Below are 22,805 nucleotides of genomic sequence, written 5' to 3'. Positions count from 1 at the left end.
GCTTACCCCATTGTATTTGCGTAGCGTGAATACTACCAACATCAGATGTCCCTGTTGACCATTAACGGCAGCACCGTTCCTCTTGGTTTTCCGGTTCCCATGCAATCCCATTCATTTTCAGGACCTCGCTGAACTTAATCATTTTAAAACACACACTAAGTACGGAGCATAATAGGTTGATGAAAGAGAGTACTTTACTTGGGTTATACCAAAGTGTAATATCCCATTAAAGGATTAAGACAATAGTACTTCACACGTAAATCGAAGCACTCATTCTGTCTTGTGCTTGTGCCCTGATGAAACTGTTTTATAAATGCATGCACTGGATCCCCACAAATGTGCCATTTTCTGTCCAATGTCTGAAGAATAATGTTTTGTTTGGGAGACCTATTTGACATTGTCTGCCTGCTGTACACTTAACCCCCTTTCTCTGTCCCCAGAAGTGGTAGAGGGAGTGTAATTTGGTCCTATGGGTGTTGCGATGTGAGACTAGGGCACTGTTAGACCCAGTTTTCTTTACATGACAGGAAATGGCACAGAGTTGGAACAGACCCTCTGTTGCTGGACCCTGTAGTCCAGGGGTGCGCAGTTTCATTCCTGCTGGGCTATTGGGTATGCGGGCTTCCATTGTCACCGGTTACATTGGCCAAATGAGCTATTATCTGAATACACATATGCTGGTGTCACCGGAGCTTAGACCACAATACGCTGTTTCATTTTGGGACACAGGAACAGTCTTCAGCCGTCAATCATGAACTTATCAAGAAACATAGCTAAAATATCAATTATTATTGATTTGGCTGATTACATAATTAAGAGCAGAAGTTGGCATGGGATCCAGAAACCGATAGGGTCCTCCTTGCCCACCTTTGTGGTAATCCATTTGATAAATCCATTTATCCATTGATAAATCAGTATGTACCTCATAAAAATAGGCCGATGTTGTTTACAGACTGCAGTAAAGATTAGAAGTTCAGCCATTTACATAATGAATACTAAAAAAAGTTTGAATGTGCTTCATGTGGAATTAGGGCTTTAATGTGAGAGTGGTTTTTGTTTTTAGCCTGAAGGGGGAAAAAAAGCCTATTTCACACTTTGAAGTCTCACCCCCCCCCCCTCTCGGTAAACAGATTATATGTTTGCCTCATGTTGGGGAAGAAAAATTCAATTTCTTAAAATGCCAAAAACCCCGCATACACAGTGCAATGCTAACAATCTGTTATTTCATCAAGATAAAGCAGAGGCCTGTGACTGAATGTCCTGAAATCGAATGTTTATTGAATTCCCCATTGGAATTTAAAAAGGGGAATGGTTTCTAATGGCTGTGACCATATATACTGGCCAGGTTTTTTTGCCCCCCCCCCCCCCCCCCCCACTGGATTGTAATTTCAGTAGAGGCTCAGGTGGTGAGGGTGTTGGGGAGGCAGTGAGTTTGTGCTGGCTGATGGGAAGGCAATTGCACAGGATCAATCTGCCACACCAGGGGATACTTTCAACAGCAGTGGACTGCTGCTGATGGTTCTGCACATTCAAAGGGACAAATGAATGGAAATGTACTTCTTTCCAACACATTTTAATGTGAATTTTAATGTGGACTCCTGTTACAATAGGCGTGAGTAGTTTAGTACACGATCACCGCTGTGCTTCAGAGGGACTTTATGGAGCCCTTTGCCAATGAGAACTTAAAAGGAGGCACAACATGGGTAAGAGAGGAGTGGAGACAGTTAAATACCACAAGCTTCGAGTTCAGCCAAGCACGACGGACTCTTTTTCCAATGAAACCCCTACATTCTCGGTCAGCCTGTTCTGAATTATGCTGTTGTGCGTTTGTTCTTTTTAAAAAAAAAAAAAAAAAAGGTACCACTGACACAACCTTTTCAGGGGTGTTGTAACACAAGCAGGGGATAGGCATGTTTGGAGCCTGGATGAAGGTCGTGATCATGGTTTCTTGTTTCAGCGCCCTCTTGGTTATCAGTAAAGCCTCTCTCAGAGTTTGCCATTCGACCTTTAATTTTTGTGACATTTTATTAAGATTATAATTCCATATTTGAACATATATAGGGATAAGTTACAGAACATCCACTTCTTCCTTAAGGGGGGGTCACAGGCTGGGAAAGTTTGGGGAACTCTGGGGTAAAAAGTAATTTTATGATAATACATCTGTACTACAGCACAGCTGAAGTGTAGTAAAGTTGTCAGCTTTAGTACCACACTAAGAGAGGTTGGAAATGTACTCTATAAGAGTGAAATGTACTCTGTCAGAGTCGGTTTTATGCTGAGTGTTTGACGCTGTCGTGTGGCTCTGTCCAGCTGCCCTGCTTACTCAAGGGCTCTGTGCCTTAGTGTGTCACACAGGGAGCTGTCCCTTCAGCACCACAATGCAGAAAAACCTGCAAACTATCAGCACTGCCTCTGCTAGACACGGACCTGCTTTAGGCACTGACCTGTGTTTGGCACAGAACTGTGTTAGGCACTGAGCTGTGTTTGGCACAGAACTGTGTTTGGCACTGAGCTGTGTTTGGCACAGAACTGTGTTAGGCACTGAGCTGTGTTTGGCACAGAACTGTGTTACCTGTATTTGCCACATAACTGTGTCCGGCTGTGTTAACCACAGAACTGTGTCAGGCACAGTCTACTGAGTGGTAAATCCATCACACAGTTGGCATTCACACGCCCATATAACCTGATCTTCTGAAATTAAATATTGCCTGTTTATTGCTAGACCAAGCAATTTGAAAATTGTTTAGCATTTTGTTATTTATTTACTGATATTTTTCTCTTTTTTAGTGAGTGAGCTTTACTGTTTAGATGTGCCAGCTGTTACTATTCGTGCTGAGGATCTTTTGTGTTTTTCAGTCATTTATAATTGTGCACTATGTCATACTCAGGTTTGTAATTAGAGATTGGTTATGCAATTTGTGAGACAGCCGGAGAGCTGAATGTACCAAAAGAGGAGGGTTCTTTCCATGGATCTGTAGATTATAGCAATTCCCTAGGGCAACAGTAGATGTGTTAGCAACACATTCACATTGTGAAAATGCTATGATATTATATGGCACATGTATGTGTCAGAAATGCTCAAAGGAGACACAGGCCCTTTATTTCAGTGTGAGAAATATGCAGCTTTTGAGCTCCTGTGTTTATTCTCACTTATTTTAATATACGAGTGGAACAGCCTCCAAAGCATTACTGTCTCCTGCAATATGAATATCAGTTTGAATATATTCCCAACGTGGAAAACCACCTCTTCAGACTGCATCTTGGTTGCATCAAAACAGACTCATCTCTCCCTTTCTCCCCTTGCAATATCCCTGATTTTGTACTATCAGAGTTAGTCATAGCTTTTATCAAATTAATATTTCCCCTTTGTAATGGCATTTGCGCATATATGCTTTATATTTATTTTTGCAGTGACACTTTGTTTTGTGTTACTGTCTATTGCCATATTTTTTTTGGCATTCATATAACATATTATATGCAATGTATTGTGTGTCACTGAATGAGAAGTCTTCTAATAAATGTAAAAAGATATGTAAAATATGACTTTTTATAATAATGATGATTATGATGGTAAAATTAATAACAACAACAACAACAACCAGAATAAATAATAATAATAATAATAATAATAATAATAATAATAATAATTGAAATTATTATTATCGTTGTTGTTTTTGTTATTATTATTATTATTATTATTATTATTATTACCTGTATGCCTGGGTGCAGATGGAGTCCCTCTCTAATCAGTGTCCCATTTCCCTCTTTGCAGACCAGGGCAGGATGGGCTCAGAGACGGGCCCCCGATCGCTCCTCCCTAAACCGGGGCAGTCCGGGCTGCGCCCCCCCGGGTACTCCCGCCTGCCCGCCGCCCGCCTGGCCGCTTTCGGCTTCGTCCGCAGCGCCAGCGTCTCGTCCGTGTCCAGCAACCAGTCCCACGACAGCAGCCACAGCGACCCCTGCAGGCCTACGCAGCGTAAGTGCATCCGGTGACCTCACGCAAGACACGCCCCTTTAACGCCCTGAGAGGGGCCCCTGGGGTGACAGGGGTTCCGGAGTTTAAGAGGTCAAGATTTCAAGTTTTGGGGTGGCACGGTGGTGCAGTGGTCACAGTAAGAAGGTCCTGGGTTTGAATCCTGGCCTGGGTCTTTCTGTGTGGCGTTCGCCTGGGTTTTTTTCTGGATAGTTTGGTTAATTCCCACAGTCCAAAGACATGCAGGTTAGGCTAACTGGAGATAGGTATGAATGTGTGAGTGAATGGTGAGTGAATGGTGTGTTTGCCCTGCGATACATTGGCAGCCTGTCCAGGGTATATTCCTGCCTCTCACCCAATCCTTGCTGGGATAGGCTCCAGCACCCCCCGTGACCCTGCCCAGGATAAGTGTGGGTATAGATAATGAATGGATGGATGGAAGACGGTTTGGAATATAACATTGGTGAAGATAAATGCAATACTGGAGTAATTATAGAAATGAGCATTGTATCATTTACATTACACTGCATATTTCATCAGTGCTGATGGGAGAAACAGGGATTTAATGTCTTCAGCTAGGAGTGTATCTAGACAACTATGCTTCAGTTCAAATTCTGAAGCACATATGTGATTGCGTTGTACTGCTTGTGTTAGAAAGGGATATGCCACTTGAGTTGGTCAGTTGTCTTGCCTCAGAGATACAACATCTGTTTGCATCTGTTGTTATGACAGGAGATGTTTTCAAAATCCTAGATTTGTCATTCAGTTGTAAATACAGGCTGTAAATTGACTTTGTCTAGTTATGCAAACCGATATCTATGTAATTCAGCAGATGGGGTCTTTGTGTCTTAAAAATTACTGGTTGATTTACAAGCTCTGGCGAACAGCTCAGTGAATCAGCTCCGCCATATAATTTACTACTGCCATTAATACTTAACAGTGGTGATGTCAGGATAAAGTGGAGAGCTTTTTGGTTTATGATTATTGTCATGGTTGAATCCGATTACAGCCCATTTAGTCAGATCTATCTGTCTATCTATCTGTTTTTCTCTTTGTCTATCAAATTTGCAAAGGTATTAATGTGTGTGTGTGTGTGTGTGTGTGTGTGCGGGTGTGTGTGTGTGTGTGTGCGTGTGCATGCGCACATATTTGCAGTGTGCATTTGCATATCAGAGCTTCTCACTCACATCCTTGTGGATGTGATGTGTCTCGCTGGGACGTGGAGTGCTATTCAAATCTTCTTGCCCCCAGGCAGCGCATAGATTAAAAGGAATTTTATAAGACTTATTTTTTCACATATTTTCTCAACACTGCTCCCCCCAGAACAGAATGTGAGCCTTGTGTGGGGCATATTGGGGCAAGTGGGCATGTGTGGGGCATATTCAGACATGAGGTAGACCAAAGTCCTGCACTGCAACAGGTGCCCCCCCCCCGGCCCCCTCATGTTTTCTCTTGTGTCCATGTGCGCTCAAAATGTCATATCAGTCTGTGCCTTTATAGTGTTCACCGGCCATATCATAGACTCTTTCAAAATATTATCAGTGTTTTGCCATAACATTATCATTGGCAGTGCACCTTTATTTTGACCTTAGCGGTAGTCTTAAGTAAAGAAAGAGTATAGAAATGGAAAGAGGAAGTGGGTATTAAGTTAGATTTGAATTGGCACCAAGTGTATTCCAGAACAGTGGCTATAATAATGTGGCAGATTTGGAAACAGATCTTCTGCTGTGCGTCTGTCCCAATGCAGTTTGATTCCTGCTGTCCCATAGCACTGCTTATGAAAGCTTTAAAAAACATCTGCTTATTTGCACTCTCCATATCTGTTAAAATATCATTACGACGCAGACGTCATTTTGGTTTTCTCACAGTGGGTTGCCTGTGTGTAGTCATTAAGAAATGTCAGGAATGGAGACATTTAGAGAGAGAGAGAAAAGAGAAGGGAGATGAAAGAGTGATAGAGAGGGAGCAATGAGAAACAGAGAAAGGGAGAGAAATGCAGCATGTGATGAGAGAGAGAGTGATAGGGTGAGGGAAGAGACAATCAGAAAACAAAGAGGGAGCCTAGAGAGAAAGAGATGAGAGGGATATATGAAGAAATCAGGTGGAGGAAGAGCTCTCCGGGGACACTGTGACGGTGGAGGTACAGCAGCTGTCTATCTCTGGCCTGAGAGGGAGATGACTACCTGTGAACAGATGGCTCCCGCTGAACGACGCATGTTTTTCAAGGCACTAATTGCACAATTGCATCTAATATTGTGTCCTACAAAAGTGTATGCTACAGGGTTCCTCTAATTAGAGGGAGCCACTTAAGTTGGTATTTAATTAGATACCTAACAACACTGTGCATGTGTGTGTGCGTGTGCGTGTGTGCGTGCGTGTGTGTGTGTGTATGTGTGCGCATGTGTGTGTACGTGTGTGTGTGTGTGTGCATGTGTGTGTGTGTGTGTGTTCGTTACTGTATTTAAGTCCCCAGACAGCAGAAAGTCTATGAGCCACAATTCCAAAATGTAACTTTTTAGCTGCTAAAAAGTTTTGTGAAGTCTGCTTGTAACCGTTGCAGTATCCTCACTTTGGGGCAATGCAGGCGAGCATTGTGCTGGAGAAGCACCCCCCCATGCACAGCTGGTGTAGGCACACCGTACATACCCACTCCCTCCCTGGGACACATTTCCTGGGACTGATAATGCAGTGTTACATTGGGCTGCCAGATTCAGAAGAACCCCCCCCCCCACCCCTCCTTTGAGAGCCCTAGTGGGACCCTGCACTTCGGTAATGGTGTGTGTCAGAACAGTCCGCAAAATAAAGTGGGCTGCATCATCGTCATCATCATCATGGCGGCAGACCTGTGGACTCCTCCGTTAATTGTTGAGCTGTCAGTCTCGCGTGCGCTGGCTGTTTCAGACAGGGTGTAATCTCACCTCAGTCCCCCCGTACCTACCCGACAGCGGGCCTAGGCCTTCATTAGGCTCGCCTTTACCCATCAATTAGCATTTCCACAGCCCTTAGTGTGGCTAGGTGAGTGCTGACATGGCCATTATCTGTGATGCGCTGAGCTTGTCATTTAAACAAATGGGTGCTCTTTGCGATTGTTCATTATTCCATTCTCTCTGTCTCTCTCACACACACGCACAATCTGTTTTTCTCACTCCTTCATCTTTGATGGGGCTAGTGCTAACTGCTCTTCAGCCATGGCGCTCTTTCTAGTATCAAGGCTAGTCTTGAAAATCCCCAGAGTTTCTGCCTCTACTTCGTGACCTGGCAGACTGTTTTACACATTGACTACCCTCTGCGTGAAAAACATTCTTCCTAATGTCTGTAGGGAATTTACCTTTTGCTAATTTCCATTTATGTCCCCTCGTTCTACTAACAGAACCTGAGCGTAGGCTATGCTTGCTCCTTAGGTGGTGGGTGCTAGCTAGTCTGTAGGTAATAAGAGTGCAAGGTACAATTTAGTCAGGAAACTGGAGGACTGTTGGGCTGAATTGCCTGTTCTTGTTGTTATGTTATGTTACCACTGAACGGCAATAAAATGTCATCCCGAATGCACTCTTCTGATTGGTTGAAAGAGCATCCCCAACAAAATGTTAGCATTAGTCCATTAGCACGACTGTGACTTGGATTTTACATATTTGTGACACCGTTTAGATATTTGTGAAACGCCATTTCCATATTTATGAAACCGTTTAGATTTGTGAAACCCCATTTACAGATTTGTGGAACCATTTATATATCTGTGAAACCATTTAGATATTTGTAAAACCTAATTTACAGATTTGTGAAACCATTTGTGACTTTTGCTACAAAAATTCAAAAAATTCCTAGAAAAAAAAAGAAAAAAAAGAAAAAAAAAACTTGTGTAAGTCACTCTGGATAAGAGCATCTGCTAAATACCTGTAATGTAATGGATAACAACACTGAAGAAAGCAGACATATCATTTGTTAGATGTGTCACATTGTTACAGCCTAGAGAGAGACCTCTGTCACTCACTGCGGGTGACAAAGCCTCAGCCTTGTTTTGCCTTGAACCTTAGCTTGGAAGGCGCTTAGCAACCTGTCACCATGGCGCCCGTAACCGGTTGGACGGGCCCCCCAGTAATGAGGGGTTACCGCGGAGCTGTGCTCGAGTGGATGCCCATTTGTTCTCCAGGCCTGACAGCTGGGAGGTCTGGAACGGGGCCTTCCGCCGCTGAGCGTGTTTATAGCCTTGATTTCATTCACACACCACCACCGGCATTTTTGTTGCCTGGAAGCTATGCCCACTTGTCCCAAACTTGATGTCCCGCCCTCCAAAAAAAAAACCCCCCCAAAAAAACAGGTGCTGTCCTCAAGTGTGCACCCTAGCCTGTTTTTTGTGCCTGCATCTCCTCTCTGCTCCATTCTATTTATGAAGCCCTGGTTAAACTGGTGAAACTTTAACCCTCGGCAGCGTCACTGTGAGTGGAAGAAAGAGCCCGGTGCATTGTGGGATAAGATACCGTTCCTGTTATCTGGTGGCAAACTTGTACCTGCAGACACAAAAGGGTTTGCTGTTGCCGTGGCGGTTGTTGCCACGCTCCATAGCGATTCTCAGTGGGGGGTAGAGGAGGGGGCGTCAGCCAGCTAGTGAAGCACCTGCTCGGCTGGTGGAGTGTTCGCAAGGCGCAGGCCAGCTACGCTCGTCCGAGTGGATAATGGTCACTGTTCCCAGCGTCCGGAAAATTGAGTCTCCCTCTGCAACACAGCAACGTTGTCCGGAAGCTTCCATGTACACTCTGCTGGGATATTTTGTGCCTCTTGTCTCTCTGGTCTACCAGAGGGTGTCCACCAACGGGAAGGAAGATCTTCATCAATGTAAGTGTCTGTTCTGTGGGTACGTTCCTCATTCAGAAGCACTGGAGAGCTGAGACCAGGTGTTTTGTAAAGCCGTATGGATTACTTACAGCACATGAGCTTTGGCAGGGCGTATGGCACAGTTGTCTCACAGTTTGGGAGAACTTCTATCGTGATGACAGCCTTCACACTTTGGCTTGTGTAGCAGAGCGAAATGGCAAAAAGGCCAAAGGGTGCGTGTTGTGGTTTGTGAGGAAAGGATGATAGAATAAGTGTAATTAAAGAGGAATAACGGAAATGGGGGAGAGCATGTTTGTTAGTAACTTCCCACAATTCCTGTGTCATGGTCACAATTCCGGGATGGAGGGTCAGTCCAGCCAGTGAGCCAGCAGATAAAGAGTCTGTGATTGCTCCAGAAGCTCCCTTTGCATTTCCTGAAAACTGGCTTTGAGTGCTGATCGGAGTCTAGAACCTTTCACCTCCCGGTCGGGGGATCACGCCCCAGGCAGTTTCACTGCGTAGTGTCGTTGCCTTTACCCTCACAGTAGAACTAGGAAAAGAGAAACGGGATAGTGAGGAGGGTTATTAAAATCTATGTGAATCAAAACGTAATATTGTTTAGATCATTCAGTTTAACATAGCGCCATAACATTGCTGTGAGCTCAAAATGGGCGCATTTTTCAGAATGCTGTCATCACTATTAGATTTTCCTTGGGAGAAAAAAAACATTTTGCAGACAGGGAAGGTGGTGATTGGGCCGTATGAATAATGCATGTGCTGGGTTGAGGCTGCTGTTGGGCCATCCTATTCGCTGTCACGTCCTGGCAGGAGAACGTGAGCCTTGTGCCGGAAAAATCCATAACTGCCCCCCCACCCCACCCCACCCCCGCGCCCTCATGGATAAAATTCCCATTTTCAGCTTTTTTATTATTTTATTTTTTAAATCAGTATTCTCCTGTCTTTTTCGCACACACGTCTCCTGCTAGCGGAAAATGCCCTGGCTGTCTCCAGCTCCCTGTGAACCGCGCCATCCCGCGGCATGGTGTCAGCCGCGACTCGTCTTCCGCTGACGCGCGACGGCGGAAAAGGCGGCTCCCGCCCGCGTTCCGCGTCCGCCTTGCCCCCGACGGCACGCTGGGCGTGACGCGCGCATCTGTCAGTGCCTCTCCCGGCCTCCGCGCTGCGAAGAACACACACACACGCGCTAATGCATGCTAACAATGTCCCAGGACACACACAGGCTGTGGCATGCCCGTTGCGAAAGAGAGGCTTACGTGCTAATGGGCTACTAATGGCGACAGGATAACAAAAAGAAATGTCTGCCCCTCGCTCTCTCGTAATTAGAGCCCATTAGCGGCCTCATGAATATGCATCAGGTCTCCTCTGGCAGTGGGAGGGTCTGTGGGATTGTCAGGTATTATTTAGGAATTAAAAACTGACAGGGGTCAGGGGTGAAGCGGAGAATTTTATTTTCCTCATTACAAGCGCGGGCGGCGGGTCATTTGTGAAGGACTGCTTGTGAAATAGAGTAGCGTTAAAATTTTTGGATGGAAAAATGGCTGAGTAGGTAACTCTTGGTAAACTGTCTGCTGCATTGCCCTGTAAATCGCACAGGCCCATATTCGGATCAGAGTGAATTTATTTGCATTCATTGTGATTTGAAATTGTGGGACGGGTTTGCAGCATTATGTTAAAAAAAGAGGGGGTGCTACAGAAGGGGTTAAAGCCCTCCAAAACTCCTGTAAATATCTAAAACATCCTTCATCACACACAGAAACTGTCTGAGCCCTGTTTGTCGACGCAGGATTACTGAGGTAGCCGGATAACTCCATTTTAACCGAGTTAAACCTAGAACAGCTCTTCTTACTTCAGTCCATGTTCCAGATTTGGGAGGGTTCTGGGTTTTACTCTGCAGTTATCCAGCTACCTCAGTAATCCTGCTTCGTGAAACAGAGCCCTGAGCCAGTTGAAAACATAAACTAAAACTAAAATAATATCTCAGGGAGTGATCTGTCTCATAGAGTATGTCATAATTTTCTCTTCATTTGCAGGTATGTGCACTGTTATAGGAATGTGTAATCATCTTGCTTCTGTAACAGTACGTGATTGATATCGGTGTTCTTTTTAAATATGTTAATGAACTGAAAATGGAAAGTATGAAGGAGAAACAAAGATATTACCAATCATAATTCTCAGTTTTTTTGTGCATCTTTCTCTCTCACTCCCTCTCTTCTATTTCACTGTTTTCTGTCTCTCTCGCTCCCTTTCTTTCTTTCTCACTCTCTCTCTCTCTCTTGCGCTTTACCTCTCTCCATTGTCAATCTGATTTATCTGAATTATTCAAGTGAGATTAAAAATAAATAAATAAATAAAAAATCCCATCTGCAGTTTTAATAAAATCAGACACAGAGGTATCCGTCATACCCTCGCCCAGGGGCACTTATTTTCGGGGTGGGGATGGGGGGGGGTGGGGGGCAGACTCTCACAGTAACTTCATCTGGGTCCTGCCCCCCAGCTCCTTAATGAACTGTTTATTCAGCTCAGCGTGCCAGCTTTAACGGGATCGCAGCGCTAAGCCCAGCTGATCCTCGCTCCTTCCATGTCTGACTGCTCTGCAGGAGACACCTTGCGCCGCTCTCTCCACAGCAGAGCGGGGGCCAGCAGACACTGGGCTGGCATACGTTACATTCAGCATTCAGCAGACGTGACTTACACAACAATTTATTCATTTATTTATTTTTTTACATAGCATCCATTTTATACGGCTGAGGATTTTTCTGAAGCATTGTAGGTTGAATACCTTGCTCAAGGACGCACTGTCCTAGCTGGGAATCTTAACCTACAACCTTTAGGTTACAAATACAGTTCCTTGCCTATTATATTACACTGCATTGTATTACATTGCCTGGTATCTGTGAGGAGAGCTATGTCCTTTATCACAGACTTGGGTCAAATACACACTGGAAATACTTTGACTCTGTATAACCTTCAAGATTGTTCTGAATATTGGTTAAAATAAATGTTTATCTACACTCTTTATTACTCAGCTCAAAGGTTACTGGTGTCAAAGGGATGCACGTTGTATGTTACAAACCTGGATTAAAATATGTATTCGAAATACAGTACTTTGGAATACAGTTTTGGTGGTGGCAAATATTGAAATTTAGTTCTGAGTATTGGTTAAAGTTAAATGTTTGTTTAATAGTCTTTGGTATTCTGTGGGAAGTTTGCTGGTGTCAAAAAGGGTAAAAACTCCAATAAATGCTTGGCCCAGGTTTGTTGCTGCATAAGCTGTTTCAGTTTTAATGTTTTATTTAACGGCAGGAAGAATTTAGGCTGATTTTAACGATGACATTCTTTTTAAAGTGCCCCGGCTTCTGGCTCTGACACCCAAATGCAGTGAGGTGTGGAGTTTAGCAGTGGGAGCCAGGCTGCTGGAGAGCACTAACGCCTCTGCCTGCAGGGCCTGGGTGCCTGTTCTGTTCTCAGTGTGTATTTTGGGATGCGGTGGTAGTCTCCACACTCAGGAAGTGGGACATGCCTCTGTGATGCCCCTGTTTTACCCCTGTTTTACCCCTGTGATGCCTCTGTGACACCCCTGTTTTACCCCTGTAATGCCCCTGTGTTACCCCTGTGATGCCCCGGTGTTACCCCTGTGATGCCCCTGTGTTACCCCTGTGATGCCCCGGTGTTACCCCTGTGATGCCCCGGTGTTACCCCTGTGATGCCCCTGTGTTACCCCTGTGATGCCCCTGTGTTGCCCCTGTGATGCCCCTGTGTTACCCCTGTGATGTCCCTGTGTTACCCCTGTGATGCTCCAGTGATGCCCCTGTGTTACCCCTGTGTTACCCCTGTGATGCCCCTGTGTTACCACTGTGATGTCCCTGTGTTACCCCTGTGATGCCCCTGTGTTGCCCTGTGATGCCCTCATGTTACCCCTGTGATGTCCCTGTGTTACCCCTGTGATGCTCCAGTGATGCCCCTGTGTTACCCCTGTGTTACCCCTGTGATGCCCCTGTGATGCCCCTGTGTTACCCCTGTGTTACCCCTGTGTTACCCCTGTGATGCCCCTGTGTTACCCCTGTGTTACCCCTGTGATTCCCCTGTGATGCCCCTGTGATGCCCCTGTGTTACCCCTGTGTTACCCCTGTGATGCCCCTGTGATGCCCCTGTGTTACCCCTGTGTTACCTCTGTGTTACCCCTGTGATGCCCCTGTGTTACCCCTGTGTTACCCCTGTGATTCCCCTGTGATGCCCCTGTGATGCCCCTGTGTTACCCCTGTGATGCCCCTGTGATGCCCCTGTGATATCCCTTGCTCACAGCAGCTCTTTTATCTCTGCAGGGGTTTAAACCGAGGGGGGGCGGGCCCTCGTAGGGTGCAGATTTAGATTGGAGGGATTGGCGAGCTCATTAATGCTCTCATGTGCTATTGGGGGCAGGGGAAACGTTACCTTTGTGGCAGCCCTCATTTCTCCCAGCCAATCAGCCGCTTCTCATCCTGCCGCTCGTGTGCGGATTACTCTGCGCCCCACCCGCCTCCCCCCCCCCCCCCCCCCCACCCACACGGACCGACCTACGCCAGCGGCGGTGCCGTCACGCGTGAAGCCGTTTCCATCATCACCACCAACCTGGGAGACCATCATCAGCATCACCACCAGCCTGGGAAACCATCATCAGCATCACACACTGACAGCCAAAGCAGAGAAACAAATAAAATGGAGAAATTTGAGAAGAGCAATAAGCTAGATTTCCCAGGAGACCCAGCCCCCCTTCCTTCACCCCCACCCCCACATTGAAATAAAAGCAAAAAAAATCCTTTATTCCTCCCACAGTATGGCCGTCTGTACAGCTCTTGTGTCCCATAGAGCGGGTTGCCATATCCTCATGATCTGAAGGATCACTTCATATTTTCCATTGATGCGATTCTGTGTAGAATGAAGCCCTGACTGTTCTGTTTTGAAAATCCTCTTGTGTTAAACACACACGTACAGTCAGTCTGACTGGCTTGTTTGCTTGATGTTGTTCGACACTGCGGCGTCACCCCCATTCTATGCCATTACCCGGGCAATCAAGCTGAACTCTGGCGTGTTGATTTAAGGTAATATGTATTAATAGTATGTATTAATGTATTAACAGTTTGTAAATGCGGTGACACAGTATTTGTTGTTCTGGCTCTGTACTCCAGCACACTGGATTTGAAATGAAACAACGAGGTTGAAGCGCAGACTGTCTGTATGTTATTACGCAAGGACAAACAGACATGAAGTGAAAAATATTTTCCCTGTAAATTTCCCTTTTCCAAATCGCAATTTCCAAAAAATCGGCGTTCCCATTGTTGTCATTTTTCAGCTTTCCGTTACTGTTTTTTAAGATTTGAGTACATACAACGCATACAGGGTTTTTTGTCTTGCAATAAATGAGGAGGTTTTAATATAAATCACTGATTAAAGAGTGTCACAATTCATATGCTAAGTCAGATACCCGGGTCGCGGCTAATGAGCCGTTGGATGTAGATGGTAATGGGAATGACATAAGTTCAAGACGAGTGTGAGGTGAACCTGGAATTCCTCTACACAGGATAGCAATGAGCGCGGGGAAGATTGAGCGGGTAATTATGACTCTGAGATAGCAGTCATTTATTTAAACTGACAAACCAAACGCAGAAATTACTCTCATTACCTTCTCTACGACAATACGATGAATCGTAAGATGAAAACTCTGGTTATTGCTGATTTTTTCTTTGTAAGTGAATTCTGGTCAAGAGGTCATATTTATTGGGTATTGCCTTAAGTATCTGAAGTCTCATTTTGATATATCAATTAAGTGGTAGTCCATTAAGTCTGCTTTTGTTGGCTTGGTGTACAGAACCCCAGACTTTGGTCACATACACATTTGACACATTTTAAACTCTTTAGATGGCTGTGAAATTTTAAAAAAACTCTCAAGAAGATCACTGAAAATTTTCAAAAAGACATTTCACAAAATCAAAAGCATTCAATCATATGAAACTTCCAGATGCCTCTTTTAATATTTGACCATAATTTGCAGTTGACTGACTGGTTAAAGTATTTCGTATCATACACTTAACCTGGGTGTGACCTGTACACGTCTCTTGTCCCGTCCAGGTCCAAGCAGTGGGAGTGAGGATGTTCCCCTCCAAAGGGCCTCCACCCCGTCCAGTGAGGGGTCCCGGGGCCCCAGCACCCCCGCCACCACCCGCCGCTCCCTGCTCCCCCCTCCCCGGGGGTCCCCTGTCGGTAAGCACCCCCTCCACCCGTCCCAGGACTGAATCTGCACACAACAAACACGTCACACATCCTATGCTGTGTGGAAGCCGTCATCCTGCTCAGGCTCACAGTGTTTAAAGCTATTAGCCTGATGAGTGAAAACTGTAGAAAACGGTAAAACAGATTCTGCTTCTGAACAGAATCCCACAGCTCATGGATTTGTGAAAGACTGAATAGCACATATTTTAAGTCCTTTAGTTGACCACAGAGACCTGAGAATTTTTGATTCAATTTAAAACATGTTACTAACCAGAATGTACAGTGCGATCATATGAAAGAACTTTGTTCTGAATATTGGTAGAAATAATGACATTCTTCTGACACTGGACATTTTTCTGGGTACAGAACACCTGCTTCAAATATTTATTTGAAATACTTAATACTACTCTTTAGAGACCAGTACATTTTTTAATGATTACTGTCAAGGACAACATCTGCTTTAACAAATATTGAGCATAGAAGTCTTCTTTCCCCTGACTGTACATCCTGGTTACTCTTCTGTTTTACTGGAACTTCTCAAGCAGTGTTCTTCAGAATTTTACCAGAACGAAAAGTGTTAAAGTATTTGAAATGTGTATGGTATTTGGTTGGCAGTAAGGCGTCCCTGTTCCACCCACAGTCAGCCTCACATAGCCAATCACCTCCCCCTGCAAGAGCCTGGGGGCGGATGGGCGGGGCAGCTGTGGTTGCCCTCGGCAATAACAGTCACGTGTGCCCCATCTGTGACATGGGTTCCAGCTCATTCCTACAGGGCACCTGCTGACCAGACCCCCCCCCCCCCCCTTCACCACTTAATCCTGCAGGGCCCCACCCATATAGCAAGTACCATTGTCATGAAACATTCAGACCGTGGCACACCATTCGCAGAGAGAGAGAGAATGCGGCTCTTTATAAACAAGCAGCCCATCGTGAGGCACTTCCTCGATACGTGCTGACGTAATGCACAGTAGGCAGCCCAGCCTTGCAAGGAATGCTGGGTATTTGAGAGGCCTGGCAGTGGCTGAAACCCGAGCTCACGCTGGGCCTGGATAGGAACGCTCCCCCGCAGGCTGTCACATGCTACCCGGCGCATTATGAGGGGACAGGAGCGGATCATTAGCTCCGACAAAGTCACAGTCGCTGCTGTGAAAGCCATTATAATTCTGCATTCAGCGTGCGCTCGCTAACTTTACCGGGCTTTCCTTTAAACTCGGAGACTGTAGCTTCAGCTCCATCGTAACATCTTGGAGCGGTTGAATTTGAAACTCGTGTGAGATGTGAGGTGTGTGTTTGTGTTTGTGTGTGTGTGTGTGTGTATGTGTGTGTGTGTTCGTATATGCGTCTGTGCATGCATGTGTGTGTGTGTGTGAGAGAGAGAGATAGAAAGAGAGAGAGATGCACGCGTGTGTGTGTGTGTGTGTGAGAGAGAGAGAGAGATGCATGTATGTGTGTGTGTGAGAGAGAGAGACAGAGAGAGAGAGAGAGATGCATGTGTGTGTGTATGTGTGTGTGTGTTCGTATATGTGTCTGTGCATGCGTGTGTGTGTGTGTGTGAGAGAGAGATAGAGAGAGAGAGATGCGTGTGTGTGTGTGTGTGTGTGTGTGTTCGTAGAGGAGGATGCTGCGTGTGTGTGTGTGTGGTGGTGTTGAGAGAGAGAGAGATGTGTGTGTGTGTGTGTGTGTGTGTGTTTCCCTTCTGTCTGTACTGTGTGGAACAGCAGGTTTATGGATAGACCCTGTGGTAGCTTTGTTTCTATCCCATAGCTCTCTTATGTCAGTGTGGCTAACAGATAAAAATGCCCCATCAGAAAGCGTGTCACTGGCAGTTTCCTCTTTATTATTTATTTATGCCTTTGCTCTCAGGGCTCAGGTCTCACTTGCGCTGTTATGGACTCCGCCCGGCCTACGGCTCAGTCTGATAGGCTGTCTGTAATGCAGTCCGTTTTCCGCCTCAGCAGTTCTCATTGACGTCAATTTTTCCTGGGAGCTACCACTACTGCGACACAAGGGAGGGGGGGGGGTGTGGTAGACCGCATGTACAGTACTGTTTATTGTCTTTTATTTGAGTTTTCACTCCACATAAACAGTAGTTGTGTGATGATTGATTGATTGATCGATTGATCGATTGATCGATTGATCGATTGATCGATTGATTGATTGATCGATTGATTGATTGATTGATTGGCTGTTCGGTTGGTTAGTTGCTTGGGTTGTTGATCTCATTGCTGATAAAAATGGAATTATTGTTTTTCCAGCCGCGAGGAAGGAGATGCAGAAAGACCCCGAAGCTTCTCGGTCGGCATCCTCGTCCCCGAAGAGGTTTGCGGTGGTCTCTCCCAAGCCCCAGTCCCCAGGTGAGCCCTCGTGTGTTCTGCAGTCAGGCGTCACCTGTTCAACGGCCTCTGCATCTGAGACCGCCACCAACCTCAGTGTGACACTAGCCACTAAGCTCTCCTTCTCTGGTAGTTCAGTGTTCTGTGACCACGTGTAATAAACTTTCTATAGCCATGCTATTCCCTCTTACGCCATGAGATCTCCAGATGTGCATCTGTTGTTGTTATGCAGCCTTTACCATAACTGATCAATTAAAGCAGCAGATTACACAGATTACTGACATTGCCTAGTTTTCCCAGGTCTGAACTGACTGCTGGTTTTTTAGATGAAAGCAAAAATCCAGGAGGTGCAGTGCTTTTCATTCCTGTTCTGGTAAATGGTAAAGGACTGCATTTATATAGCGCTTTTATCCAAAGCGCTTTACAATTGATGCCTCTCATTCGCCAGAGCAGTTAGGGGTTAGGTGTCTTGCTCAAGGACACTTTGACACGCCCAGGGCGGGGTTTGAACCGGCAACCCTCCGACTGCCAGACAATCGGTCTTACCTCCTGAGCTATGACGCCCTGTTCTCTTGCCTGGACTATGGTTACTTTACCTGCTGGAGTACCTGCATTCACCACCAGGCTGCTAATAGTTTATACAGAGATCTACTCCGCCATTTTAGATTCAGGGCGAGTGCTTATCTATCAGGCATGAATTTTGAGGGGTGCTGCTGGTTCCTGTAGTTTCGTCTCTGTGTTGGGAGGCGACAGCTCGCCGCGTCTGAGGGAACGGCGGGGTCACCGGCCATTTTTCAGCGCGGGCTCGAAAAAACCCATCCCTCCGCGGCGTATCGCGGCGCCGTCGGCCATCGACGCGGGCCGCTCCCTGACCCGGCGCAGCGCTCCGAGAGCGGTATCGATCTTCTGTCCGTCCCGGCCTGTGGGGCTGTCTGTGATGTAATGGCTCTTTTAGCAGTGGCTCGTGCAGTATATCCCTGTCGTCCAGTCACTTCTGAATGGGCCGTGTCTACTGTGGCGGGCAGGTTCTGTATTTATGGCTCCGTTGATACATGCCGGGTCCTATTATAGACACTCTTCTCTAAGTCTCTGTGGATAAACTAGCAGAACGAGCGTGTGATAAAGCGAAGTGATAAATCCTCCAGGAGCTCACACCTTTCTCTCCTCCATTCTCCTGGTGTACAGAGATCCTGCTCCCCCTCCTGGTCCTCTCCCTCTCTTGCTCCTCCCCCTGGCTCCCCCTTCTCCCGCTCCTCCTTCTGGCTCCTTACCCTTCTCTTGCTCCTCGTCCTGGCTCCTCCCCCCTCACAAGCCCATCCATTGGCTCCACCCCCTCTCCTGCATCCTACACCTCATTACCTAAGGCTCAGGCCGCAGCCGTTGTCATGGAGACGTTTCGGCTTGACTGTTGCATGCTGGAATACTTCCTTTTATATATTGAACATGGACACAGAGGCACAAACCCCTTCATTGTGTGCAAGGACTTGGGAAGCCAATTTAATTTATTGTTATTTTATTTATGCATGGAAGCATCAGGAAGGCAGAACGGAGAGTGTACACCCACACCTTCACTGGCCACACACACACACACACACGCACGTACACTCACAACACATACACACACACACACACACACACTCACACTGTACATATACACACACATACACAGACACACACATGCACCTACACTCACAACACACACACACACCCATACGTGAACACACACACACACACACTTACACTCACACCCACACTCTACACACACACATACGCGAACACACACATACTCACAGTCTACACACACACACACACACACACACGCACAAACACACATACACTCGCAACACGTACACACACACACACACATCGACTTCACCACACACACACACACACACACACACTGTAACCCACTATTTATAAGGTGCTTTAGTGCAGAATAAGCTGTAAACTGCAGCACAATTGTTCTGTCTCACTGCTAATGGGCTTTCAGAAGCGGGGTCAGCAGGGCCAGCCCAGCTGGGCCAAAAGAAAGCATCATCAAAGGTCCACTTTCAGTCATCTCAGAGAAGAGATAGAGCAGAGAAAGAAGCTCTAAGGAGAGAAAGAGTGAAAAAAAGAGAGGAGGAGAGGACATTGTGGCATATTATGCCAGTATAACCCATCTGAATTCCAGAGTGAGCTAGAGGCAGGCCAATCAGACGTCCTACACGTCAGTTTATTTTTAATGCTCGCTCTCGCACTGTGGAAAGGCTGTCTTCTGTTCCGTGCTCTGTTTAAGCTAATTGAGAGTGTAATTCGCATGAGTGGGGCTCCTCAGAAATTAATCATAAACAGCAAGGATACTCATCCATAAATACTGTAAAACACCCAGCATGCATATTACCACACCAAGCATGCTTTCTCCACATCTGACTGGACTGAAGCCTGGTTCGCCCTCTCCCTGATCTAACCCCAAGACACAGCCAGTGTTCATGTGAATCATCAGAAAAGGACATGAAGGTTATCATCACTCTAACCCAGAAGTCTGCAACCTTGGTCCTGGATAGCCATAGGCTCTGCTGATTTTCGTTTGTTACTCTGCAACTGATTGCACGGTTAACTCACTTCCTCTGGGTGCTGATTTTAAAGTGGGAAGTAAGACCGGCAGAGCTTGTGGCTCTCTAGGACCAGGGCTGCTGACCCCTGGTCTGAACCCTACCCAACCACGGACTCTTAAAATAAATAAATAAATCATAAGTCAATTTAAAATGAGCTCATCATGTTCCAGCACAGCAGTCATCCAGTCTTTCAACTTCTCCTCCTTCACTCTTTCCCCTCTTTCTACTTTTCTTTCCTTTCCCAGTTGGACTGTCACCTATCTCTTCTTGTCCCGAGTGAGTGAGTGAGTGACTGAAGTGAAGGGGGCAGCTCGGTTATGAACATCTCAGAGCCCTTACATCTTGAGAGGTGGCATGAATGATCTGACAGGACAGGCAGTGTGAGAAAATTGCCTGAGCGGTTGAAAGCAAAGCTTTCAGGAAATTCTGACTGTCAGCCATCACACCTCACTCCTGCTTCCTGCTCTCTCGTCTGGTCTTCCATTACACACACGTGTAAAAATGTCAAATGCTCCACGTCACTTTGCTTCTGCGTGACACTCTTCTCTCTCTCCCCTCAGTGCACACGCGTCAGAAGCCGGCGGCGGCGGCGGGGGTGGCGGTACGGGGCGGGGCGGGAGGATCCCCCCGGCGGGACGGGGGGCAGGATTCGGAGCGGCTGCTGGTGCAGAGGCTGAGGGAGAGGTGCGAGGACCAGGCCCGGCAGCTCCAGAGCCTGCAGGCCGAGCTGAGGAAGGCCACCCTGGGCCTGGAGGTCTTCGCCATCACCACCCAGCACTTCTGTCAGAAGGTACGGGAACGCCAATCACAACCTTTATAACAAACTACCCATCACCACCCAGCACTATTATCAGAAACTACCAATCACCACCCAGCACTTCTGTCACATGGTACAGGAGCACCAATCACAACCTCTATTACAAACTACCAATCACCACCCAGCACTTCTGTCACATGGTACAGGAGCACTAATCCCAACCTTTATTACAAACTACCAATCACCACCTGGCACTTCTGTCACAAGCTACAGGAGCACCAATCACAGCCTTTATTACAAACTACCCATCACCACCCAGCACTTCTGTCACAAGGTACAGGAGCACCAATCACAACTTTTATTACAACCTACCCCGCCCAACACTTCTGTTACCAGATACAGGGCACTACACCCATTTCCACACCCATAGTGGACTGTACTGTGGAGCTTATTTACCAAGGCCCTCCCCCTCAGTTAGATGGCAGCTCAAGCCTGCTTCACGGAACATTCTGGATTTTTTTACATGGAGAAGTAGGACGCTGTCAGAGCACGGGGCAGGGAAAGGCCACACTGCTATCTCCATTCATCAGGACCTGCCACGCAAACAGAAGCATACTGCCACTTACAGTCCCGCTACCACTCTGTTTAGCATTGCACGGTAAAAGCTGCTACTGGAGCTGTCTGCACTGCAGCAAGATGCACCACACAGTTTAACATCCTGTGGACATGGACTAATGAAAATGCACTTGCCTGCGCTGAGTAGAACACATCTCTCTGCTTTCCCGGTAGATGTAAGTGCAATGCTGTACGGAGACACATTTCAGACAGCCAATGGATGGATGAAGCTAAATCTGGCAACCTATTTCAGTCTCAGCTCATGAGCTTACACACAGAGGCAGCAGTCATACAGGCAGACACTTCCCTTCTCTCAACCTCTTTATCGTGTGTTTTGCCTCGTTAAAAACCAAGCGGTTAATTAGCTGAAAATCCCATACTGGCCAGAATTTTCTTTCTCAGCTGAATTTTGAATTGTGTGTCTTTGTTTTAATTCACATCAAGCAATTCTGCAGCATTTGCAAATATCCATACTTGACTATGTGGGTGGATTTAATCTTTATACTTCTTCCTCATAACTAGAGCATGTCAACGACATAAAAATGTGTTAAATCACAGTAGACTGATTTGTCCATTTGTTTATTCGACTTTGGTATGTTGCTGCTCGCTGTCAACTTGTTCGATATGAAATGAAATGACAAGTTGACCTTTTTAAAATGTCAATTATCATTGTAATTTCCAGTATCTTTATTATTCATATATTTGCATGACTGTGAAATTGAAGTCTGGCCTCATATTTTAATTTTGTACTCAGATGTAAAGGGGAAAAAAAACAAATCTAACACACAAGACACTATCGATAGAAAAGGAATCACCTTGCACTAGCTGTGGGTTATTCAGCCAGTTAGCTTGCCTGCTCCTGGAGGGAAGCAGGCTGAGGGCGCTGAGCCGTTTAAAGACCAGATTTCAGCCTCCCCTCTCCGAAGCCAAAAGGCAGGATCTGTGGACCCATTCACATAGCAGGACAGAGACCGAAGCAGGTTAAGCCTCCTCTTTGAAGTCAGCCAAGAGTCTAACTTTTTTAGCCTGGTGGGACATGCTCGGCTCCCTAATTGATATGATTCCCTGACGTTTTGTCTGTTGCGCTGGAGGACAGGTCCACCCCAGGGATATACTCTCGTGTACGAGTGCAGCTCTGTCGGAACCTTCGCACAGTCCCTGTTCGAACGCAGTGACAGCAGTGCGTATTCTGTGAGGCCGGGCCAGGCCTGCCTGTCATTCTGAGTGACAGCTGAGCGGACACAGCACCGGGTTTTTAAAGGAGATCATCGTCTTCCCTGACGATTCCGGCGCGTGGATAGTGAAATGCGGATTTAGCATGGTTCATTTAAAAAAAAAAAGATTTATTGGTCGAAATATTGATTGATAGATTGAATGGAGGTGTTTTTGACCTCTCAGTAGCGCGGATGTGATTTGGTAAACAGAATCCAGTGCATGTTGGATCAGCCAGCATC

General features: G+C 46.3%; 1 protein-coding gene across 5 annotated transcripts in view; it reads left to right on the top strand.

Annotated features, from left to right (window-relative positions):
• mtus2b (microtubule associated tumor suppressor candidate 2b) overlaps nucleotides 1–22,805 on the top strand; it is a 73,493-nt gene that overhangs the window by 32,348 nt on the left and 18,340 nt on the right. For 3 of the 5 annotated variants that reach the window (XM_064301804.1, XM_064301803.1, XM_064301805.1), the window contains exons 4-7: nucleotides 3,773–3,976; nucleotides 14,909–15,040; nucleotides 17,305–17,403; nucleotides 20,540–20,769. In XM_064301804.1, coding sequence (XP_064157874.1) covers nucleotides 3,773–3,976; nucleotides 14,909–15,040; nucleotides 17,305–17,403; nucleotides 20,540–20,769 — 665 coding nt within the window. The other 2 variants (XM_064301806.1, XM_064301807.1) reach the window with 2 other exon arrangements.

Source organism: Anguilla rostrata, chromosome 12 (assembly GCF_018555375.3).
Source record: "Anguilla rostrata isolate EN2019 chromosome 12, ASM1855537v3, whole genome shotgun sequence".
NCBI classification, from domain to species: Eukaryota; Metazoa; Chordata; class Actinopteri; order Anguilliformes; family Anguillidae; genus Anguilla; species Anguilla rostrata.
The sequence above is the reverse complement of the archived record's forward strand: the minus strand, read 5'-3'. Positions and strand labels throughout refer to the sequence as shown.